The sequence below is a fragment of the Mandrillus leucophaeus genome, unplaced genomic scaffold (assembly GCF_000951045.1).
Source record: "Mandrillus leucophaeus isolate KB7577 unplaced genomic scaffold, Mleu.le_1.0 Scaffold9, whole genome shotgun sequence".
NCBI lineage: Eukaryota > Metazoa > Chordata > Mammalia > Primates > Cercopithecidae > Mandrillus > Mandrillus leucophaeus.
In genome coordinates this window covers 5,954,075-5,964,129 of record NW_012109807.1, presented here as the reverse complement: position 1 = coordinate 5,964,129, position 10,055 = coordinate 5,954,075, and the positions used below count along the sequence as shown (strand labels likewise).

General features: G+C 42.0%; 1 protein-coding gene across 1 annotated transcript in view; it reads right to left on the bottom strand.

Moving 5' to 3' along the window:
- AFF3 (AF4/FMR2 family, member 3) overlaps nucleotides 1–10,055 on the bottom strand; it is a 716,335-nt gene that overhangs the window by 604,185 nt on the left and 102,095 nt on the right. Inside the window, 1 exon segment of the mRNA XM_011969671.1 lies at nucleotides 9,004–9,083. Coding sequence (XP_011825061.1) covers nucleotides 9,004–9,083 — 80 coding nt within the window.

Genomic DNA, 10,055 nt, shown 5'->3' with positions numbered 1-10,055 from the left:
GTTTTCCTACTTTTGAATTTTTCTGAAATTAATCTGTTGTACTTTTATAATGAGAAAAAGGTTTTACAGCAGTGTCTAAAATTGTTGTAGTTAAGTGAAATACCACCTTCACTATGTCACTTTCAGCCTCAAAAATCTACAACAGCTTCCCCAATAGCCATCCCATCGACCTCACAGTCCTCCAAGTGTTTTCTGCCAGGCCTGATGTCCAGAACTCCTGGCATAACACAAAAGGTCCTCTTGGGCAGGGCACAGTGGCTCTGGCCTATAGACTCAGGACTTTGGGAGACCTAGACAGGAGGATTGCTTGAGCCTAGGAGGTCGAGATCAACCTGGGCAACACAGTGAGACCCCATCTTTACAAAAATAAAAAAAACTAGCCAGGTGTGGTGGCTTGTGCCTCTAGTCTCTGCTCCTTGCAAGGTCAAGGCAAGAAGATCACCTGAGCCCAGGAGTCAAGGCTGCAGTGAGCTACGATGGCACCACTGCACTCCAGTCTGGAAGGCAAAGTGAGAACTCCTCTCTTTAAACAAACAAACAAAAAAAAAAAGGCTTCCCCCATGGCCAGCGCCTTAGCCTGTCTCCCTTATTAGCTCTACCCGTTACTCTTCTGCATGGGTCCATATTCGTGATGTCCGGGCTGGCTCCGTACTGGGATGTTCGTTTACATCCATATGCCTTCACTCACTTTCTAACTTTGCTTGAAATACCTCTTCTTCCCACCACATCCCACTTACTGGCTGGCTCTGGTGAGAGGTTCTCTCCTCTTGGAAACGGTCCCTGAGGTGATTGCCTGTTGCTTCGTCCTTGTTCCAGGCACCTCGTGCTCACGTTCAGTACAGACTGATTTTCCATTGTTCTCTCTAGGACAGGAACTCCTCTTTGCTGTCCCCAGCACAGAGCCCAATGCCTAGCCTCAGTGGATAAATGTCTGTTAAACTGTGTTTTCATCTTAATCATTCTTTCTTATAAATCTCCAATGCAGACTCACCACCTCAGCCTTGCAATCATCTGCCTTAGCATTAAGGATGACTGCAAACCCAATAACTGTGTGTGCCATGCTTCCTAACTGGAATTTCATCAACCTAAATGACTCATACCTTTGCCCCCTTTTCACAACCCTCCATGCTCTTTCACAAGAAGCCTCCCCTCCTTGACCAGTCATTAAGTAATATGACAATTATTCCTCACAACTTACCCTGTTAGACTGCAATCTCCTTCATGAAAGAAAATGTGACATATTATTTGGAATTCCATCTCTCCTGAGTCCCTACACAGTGTTCCACACAAAGAAAGACCTCCAACGCAACGCAGACTGCAGCACTACTTTGCTTTTGGAAAGAGTTCCAACCAGCTGAGATGCAATTGTTTTACTAATTTGGCCAATATACATCATTGAGTTTCAAACGCTCCAAATGTTCCTGGAGATCACCCTCTTCTCAGTAAGAGGCAGAGGGAAAACAAGATCATTAATCCCTTTTCTAATCATGAGCAATAAGAGAAACAAAAATGTCCCGGTTTTATCAGCTACATCAGAGGACCACCAAGAACCCCTGATGAGAGGAGGATGTTGAGGCAGTGACCAGGGCTGATGTCAGGTCACCTGCCTGTGAGAGCAAGGCAGAACCAGGGCTCTGGCACACCTGCTTCGTTCCCCTGCTACCGACACGCTTGCTATTTCTTTCAAAGATTTTCTCATGGACCATCACAAGCGAACGTGGTGTTCGAAAACACAGTTTCGGGCTTGGGGAGGCAGTGTTGTTTTAGACTGGCTGGGAAGTCACGCTGAGCAGCGAGAGGACAGATCTCTCTTAGAGGAGACAGCCCCACTTGGCTGCACCCTCCAACGAGGCCACAGGGCATATTATCCTGGTGGGTCAGGTGGCACTGGGGCTCACAGTCAAGCCATCATCAGGTTACTGCCTCTGTTTCATCATCGTGAAAGTTAAGCCGTGATCCAGGTCTCTGGGTCTTCCCAAGCAAGTCAGTGCAGAGCCCAAGCCTAAGCACAAATGAACCACCTCACAAGGATGAGAGTTGTGTGTGACTGACGGCTCTGCAAACAACATCTCGGCAAAGGAGTTCAGTCAGAGCCTTGTGAGCATATGACACTCTCCAGCTCCACTAAAGTGATCCATGGGTTCATACGGAAGCTACTAAATGGGCCTTATTGCAAAGGTGTGGCTTCAGCCATAGCTGGACTCTAGGGAGCATGGTGTTTTCAACATATACCCTGGAACATTCCTCACTCATAAGTAAAGATTACATATGCAGGGGCACAGTGAATGCTTGCCTAAAAGACAGTGTAACGCTAAGCAAAATCGTCTGTGAACAGGAAAAGAAATATCATGATTTTAATTCTGGAACGCTCAGTCACCTAATCTTCAATGTTTTGTGTTCAGATGACAGGCAGGAAACCGAGCTAGAGTTTATGCTTGTCCAATTAATCAAATAACCTCCATGCCACTTATCCTTGGAATTGGCATTAGAAAAGCCCCCATGTGCCCCCAAATCATATAAATTCCAGTTTCCTAGTCATTAAATCCAGGTTGGCCTAATGCTGATATGTCATATTTTGACATGCAGCCACAGGGGATATACAGTCAAAATTAAGAGGAGACCTCAGCTAAAATCGGCATGCCCTGCTCGGATGAACAATTTATGCCCACACATAGATAAAACTGCATATATCTTCTCCAAACGATGAATATTAAAATGTTAGAAACACAGAGAGACATAATTCATTGACTCATTTTGCATAAAACATTTCTTTTAGCTTTCAACCAAACATATAGAAGGGATATTTACATCATCGCAAGTACACAGGCTATTATTACATGTAATTATATACAGACTTTCAATACTACTATCATCATGGTATTTATTGAATAAACCTGAAGCACTAATAAAATCGTTTTTCCCCCAGTTTTAAACCCGACATGGCTTCCCTATGCACTTAGTATAAACGTTTATCCAACCCCTCACATCACCTCCAAGGCTCTCTAAGCCCATCTCTACCTCCCCCACACCATCCCAACCTCTCCAGCCCCTGGCCCGGCCCCACCATCACTCATTCTGCCCTGCCACACTGGCCTTCTTCCTTTGTTCTTTGTCCCTTGAACAAGCTAAGAGAAAGGCCCTTGTCCCCGCTGTTTTCTTTGTTTGAAAGGCTTTCTCCCGAAACCTCCGGGTTGTAGTTAACTCTCCAATCTCAGGTCAAACGTCACCCCACTGAGGGCCCTCCGCAGCCAGTGTCACGAGCGCTGCTTTTCACCTGCAATCACCATTATGCTCCCCGTACTCACTTCATTTTCTCTAGGGCATAAGTATATTCCAATCTGAAATACATCATTTTTTTTTTCTGATTATCTGGACCACAAATATATAAGCTCCAATAAGAAAGTAGTTTGCTTCCACTATAGGGTCTACAACTGCGTCTGGCACATAATAGGTCCACCGTAAGCATCTGTTACGCAGATGAATGCTGTGCTAGAAGGTGGATAAAGCAAATTACAGACATGGCGACCCACCACCTGGAGCTAATGATTGAGAAACAAGTGGACGAATAGCCGAGAAACACAGAAAAAAAATTTAGCAGTTGCATACTGAATTATGATTAAGTAATCAAAGTTAGCTGAACATATCAAACATGAATAAATTAAGTCAAAACAAGTCATATGGAAATGCTAATGACCTAGGCTGGGAAAGCTCTCTGAGGTTTGAGAATGAGGAACTTTATGAACTTTCTAACATGGTCTCTGGTATGGCACCTAACTCCCTAGAACATCAGAGTTGCTCAATAAATACTACTGAATTTTGCAATGCTTAAAGTAAGAAAACGTTAAAATACGATTTTAGCTTTCTTAGTGAATATTTTTAAAGACCACTTGTCTATAATTCATACTGATGTTTCTCTCTTGGCATAAATACCAGATATATGGGTATGAAACTTAAATAGTAGAAAAATCATCCATGGGTGCAGGTAAGACACAACCCAGAATAATTTTTTTTTTTAAAAAACACTGAGAATTTTTTTTTAGCCTGACAAATTTCAAAGAGGCTTTACAAGTGCAAACAGACTTCAGCTTTTTCACATTCCTATGCCCAGAAACTGGGACGTGAAAATGCCAGGAACCCTTTCAATAACTCAACTATGTGATAGATGCAGGAGAAACTCTCCAACGACCAAGATTACTCCTATGGAGCTGCCAAAGAACCAGATGCTTCCTTCAAAAGCATATCAATTTGGCGGTGAAAAATCCTGTGGCCTCGGCTCCAGTCGGGAAGGGCAGGTGGGATGGCACGGTGCGGGATGCCTGTTCCCACTTGCCTCAGCAACCATCTTCTTCTGACAGTAAAACTGTGTTACTCCCAGGCTTGCAGGCATGAGCAAAATACATGGCTTTGCTATATATAAGGACGGCACTTGGAAATATTTGGTCTGAGGCCATGCAAAATGAATTCCATACATGGGGAGACTGTAATATCGAAAAAGATGAAAATAGTTTCACTGCACTTGAAATTTTTATCTTCAAAGAAATTGAACATAGATGAAGGAAAAAATAGCTGCATTAAAAAAAAAAGTTTCATAATGCAGGACATTAGAAAATAAAACTTTTTTTGAGCAATACATACAACAAAGAGCAATTGTTTTTACGACTGCCATCTACCAAACCATCAACTGTGAAATCTTTCTCTTTAATCATGAGTTTTTAAAAGGCTCTATTCATGTGCATCCATTTTCACAAACTCTTGTGAAATGAGCATGACCTGGCTTGAAATAATAAACCCAAAGGGTTTCTGTTGTACTTGTTGTTGAGGTGAGGCATTCGCGTTTTTTTTTTTTTTTTAAGAAAGCCAGGACTTCATTTCTGCATATGAAGCTCCTCGTGGTGTTCATCCTCATTTAAATGTGCAGCCAAAATTATTTCTTCAGTTTCTTTAACCCTGGTGGGCCCCCTGAGAGTGTGTGTGTTCTGGGCTTTTGTAATTACGCAGCTTGCACCTGAGCGTCTCCATCTCTGGTAATTAGAGCTCACGGCGGCGGTTTCCTTCCCAGCCGACCTGGCCGTGGGGCCGGGAATGAACACATGGAGGAGTGGTGAGTGTGGCGAGCCGCTGTCTTGACCTCTTCTGCACCTTACCCTACTTCAGGATGGCAGGGTTCTCCGTTACACCGCGGGTGCCTGAAGGGCAGGACCCACATCCTCCATTCTACCTTCTCAGCACCGAGCAGGATCCTCTCTCGTGGAAAACGGCTCACCCCATGTATTCATGCACAATTATGTATTTGGAGGGAAGTGGCTCTTTCTGTTTTCATCCGTCACTGTCCACTAAGATACAAATACAGAAAAAACCTCTGCATCTCTAAATGAAAACACTGAACGTATTCAGAATAGCTCCTTCTCACAACCCCCTTCCACCTGTCTACCCAAGTCATAGGGTGCAATGAACCTCAATGTCTTTTGTTCAAGCTGTTTTTCATTCTCAACACCTAAGTTGACTTTCCTGTCCCACGGCAGTAGCCAAACACTAAAACTAAAACTAAAACTAATTTCCCTGGGCAATATATAGAAAGGCATACTCTCTCACTGTTTCCCTTCGTGGGCTGGACAGATGCTTGCTGGTTCACTTGCCAATAATGATCAACATGGCACTCGACTGAGCCTTCAAAATAGAAAACATATCAGCGGCCCCAGGTTGACCTCTGAGATCTACTTTGGAGTAATTAATAGGTTTATAGTCCTTAAAAAAAATCTATGGATGTGCCAAAGAAAACTGGAACAGTACTGTCCATTTACAGGCCCCATCAAACATGGGGTACGTCTGACGGGGCCTCTAAATGGACAGTACTATTTCTAAACATGGGGGATACCCCACAGCTGCCTCGCTGTCCAGCCAGTCAGACCACTGCATCAAGCAGATGTGAAGAGAGAGATGGGAACAAGCCAGAGGGATGTGGACAAGATGGCAATCTGCTTTGGGAAGAAGAGCCTCAGCCCACAGCATCTTTTTCAATCTTTCCCCAGAGGCTCCAAAGCACGTCCTCAGCCCAACCAGCCTCCCTGGTGAAACTCAGGGCTGTGGCTGGTCAGGAAGAGAAGCAAAAGGAAGGGGAGGGGGACTGGCTGTGGCAACGGAGGTGGGGAAGGCGAGGAGGATGAGGAGCCGTCTGTTTTCATTAACCAAGTGGCCAGTGGTAGAGAAGACTGTGTGGTCACTCAGAAGACTACACAACTGAGCTAGGGAGCAGCCGAGTGCCGCGGTCACTACCCGCCAGCAACAGTCACGTGTTCACCAGCACTTTTGTATTCTTGTTCTGCCTCTAAGAGGCACAGAAAACAGCCAAGCAACTGCAGACAAATGTACTTCTTAATAAGAACAGCAGCTGCCATGACTGAGTTCTCACCCTGTGTCAGACACTCTGCTAAGAACTGCCTTATGTCTTCGCCTTTAAGGGTATCAATGAATATTTATTATTTTAAGTGAGGACTTTCAAAAATACAGTTGATCCTGAAACAACATGGATTTTAAAAACTGCACGGGTCCACTTACATGTAGGGTTTTTTGAGTTTTTTTAAATAAAAGTTAGAGCAAATGTGCCTGCCTGCCTCTCCTGCCTCCCTTTCCCCTCCCTCTACCTTTCCCACCTCTGCCAGTCCTGACACAGCAAGCACACCCCTCCCTCTTCCTCCTCCTCCTCAGCCAGCATACTCCACGGGAAGATGGAAAGAATAAGACCTTTATGATGATCCACTTCCACTGAATGAAGAGTAAACATATTTTTCTCTTGCTTATGGTTTTCTTAATAACATTTTCTTTTCTCTACCCTACTTTACTGTAAGAATAGTATCTGTCATATTAGACAGTACATATTATATAATACATGTAACATACAAAATATGTGTTAATCAACTGTTTATGTGGTCAGTAAAGGTTCCAGTCAACATTAAGCTATTCATAGTTGAGCCTTTGGGAAGTCAAAAGTTACACGTGAATTTTTGACTGCATGAGGGTTGGCACCTCTAACCCCAGAGCTGTTCAAGGGTCAAGAGCACACACTCCTGGGTTCCAAGAATAGTCTACCACTCGCTGATCACATGAGCTAAGGCAAGTAACTCAACCTTCAAAAGAAAACCTTTCTTGATCTGTAAAACAGGAATAACAGAATTAAAAATGTATGCAAGGCATGTACTTAGCTGGTGCAGACAATGATCCTGACAACAGCTAACGTTTACATTATCCTACACCCACTCTATAATGCTACACACACCAACAGAACGAGGCACAACAGAGGTCCGGTAATGTGTCTAGCCCCACAGCTAGTCAGCAGTAACATCAGGATTCAAACCTAGAAGTCTGGTACCAGAGTCCACGTTCTTAAACCATTAACCTACAATGCCTCTCGAGTAAATAGTCAATAAGTGGTAGGTGAGAGGTTGCAGGAAAAAACAGGAAAGGAAGGGACACGAAAGCAGTCCTCATTGGAAAACTAGGTTCCGACTGGCACTGTCGGACTGGGCTGCAGTTTAGGTCCTCCCGCTGCTGAGTTCCCTCACTTCATCTCCTGGTGCTTCTGGTTTCCCATCTATAAAATGCGAGCAAAGGATTCTATTTATCTCACAAGGTGCTTCTAAGGAGTAAAAAAAGTCACATGTCGTGTTCGACCAATTTAGTCATATCAAGATTTGTTTTAGATAAATTGTCTGTTAGTTTTAATCGCCATGACTCAGTTTTTATGTTCACTTTTTGCTCAAAGCCAAATAAAATATATAAATATATACAATCTGGCCTCCAGCCAGACTCCCACACATTCTCAGCCAGGCATCCCGAGCAGGGACCATCCCTCTTGTCTAATGGCTGTGGAACAGTGAGGGCAGGAATCCTCCTTGACAAAGAAAGTTCAACTCCGTGTTTCAAAGTCTAAACTCAGTGGATTTGAAACTATTTCAGATTCAGAACAGAATTTCTCAGGGTGAAAATAAATCTATGACTCCTCTTAACAGCAAAAAAAAAATCTTGAAATAATGATTTTAAGAGTAAGACTTTAAAAATACAGATCTACACTTTCCACTATAAGAGCCACTAACCACACACATATGGCATTTAAGTGTAAATTCATTAAGTTAGATGATAAGCTCAGTTTCTCAGTCCTGACGACCACGTGGAGTCAGGGGCACCCGTGCTGGACGGCTCAGATCTACGGCCTCTCCACCATCGCTGAAAGCACTCTTGAGCAGTGCTGAGCCATGTGCTATGCGGACAAGTAAATTTTCCTTTAACGTGTGCTCAGTGTACTTTATTTAAAACATTGAACTTCTTATAATATTTGTCACTCCTACATTATTCCATTATTTAGACAGTCCTTCCCTTTGTTCCTTGGCTCTCTCATAGCGGTGACAGAAGATGAACGCAATCACTGATTTACTCTTCTATCTCCCCAAGGAGACGGTGAGTTCCAGAACTCGGTAAATGCTGAGTCTTACAATTCCCAAGGGCACAACACAGACCCTGTCCTTATTACATTACCATCCTACACCACGAGCATAAACTCCAAACAACCTGAATACAACTTGAAAACATTTTTAATTACTCGAAAAATAATCCATAGTATATATTCTCAACAATTTTTTTAAGCAAGATACAGTTGGAGAGATTCAAATCTTGAGTTAAAAAGAAAAGTCAACAATCAGCTCTAAGCCAATGTTTAGGCAATGCAGTGATGCTTAAGTTCTTTATTCAACCATTAGCGTACTGATGAAATTCTCTGTAAGGAGTAAAACATCATGTCCTCTGTGACAAATTAAGGTACAAAGCTGTTTCCTCTGTTCTCTGCTTTCCAGCTTGTGTTAACCAGTGCCATAAAAGAAAGCCTTTAAGATAATATTTATCTGCAGAAACAAACACTGATTTAAGGCACTTAGAAGCACATATGTGCAATGAGGGGAACACTCGAGGGAATCCTAATATTTTATCATGTCGTGGATATTACTGCCGTTGTACGTGCATATCTCCATACTCAACCCACTCTCGATATTTCATGTCAAGCTCTACCCCCAACCAAAGCTGTTCTGGTGGCATACCTGCAGAGTACCCACAATAATGGCACCAGTAAATATCACGTCTTACCCTTTGTCAGAACTGTCTAAGATTACATAAACATGACATATTTTAAGAAGGAATGCATCCCTGTTGTTTACAGTGTAACAAAGATAATGCCATGACAAATATCCTAAGCTATAAATAAAGACATTTACCATTGTACTACACTTACTCATCTCTGGGTTGAACAAATGTTAATTATAGAGAATTTGAAAATGGGACTTGTTAATGTCATTTTTAATTTAGCATGTTACAGTGTAAATGTTTTCCATTGTGTTAATTTACACCTGTTATCACAAGCTTCATTATTAGGTTTATCGTGGAGCAGCTCTCTGTGACTCTGAAATTTGCTTAAAATGGCAGAAACAATTACTAATTAGAAGGGCATGTTTACTTTAATTATATTTATTTCCTAGTCTAGTTTTATATGTAATGTACTATGGAAGTGTATGATTTAATTAGTGAAACCCATTTATCAAGAGTAATTTCTCAAATGAGTACTGCTTACAAAATACAACAGATTCTTCCAGTGTTTCATAAATTCCTTGGGTGATATTTCTACAGAGAGGTATCCACATGGAAATCTTTCACTCATAAGTTCAGAGCATTTCCCGTTTTTGTTCCAAATACTGCAATAATTACCAGTAACAATTCAGCTCTAGAAATTTTTAGTGCAAATCTTAAGATATGGTGTGCAAAATGTAGAAATGTATGAGTACAATCTTTAAAAATCTATAACCAAAATTAACATGGGATTTCTTTATTGATGTTCATACTCACAAATTTCAAATCCTACTTTATTAAATCCTATTGATATTCACATGCAAAAATTTAAAAATCCCTCCTTAATGTATAAAAAGCAAATTCTGTTTTATAAAATAAAAAATACATGGCTTTTTTTCCTCTCTGGAGTCATTTCTCTGACTTCCAAAGTACAATTGCCTTTTGTTTTT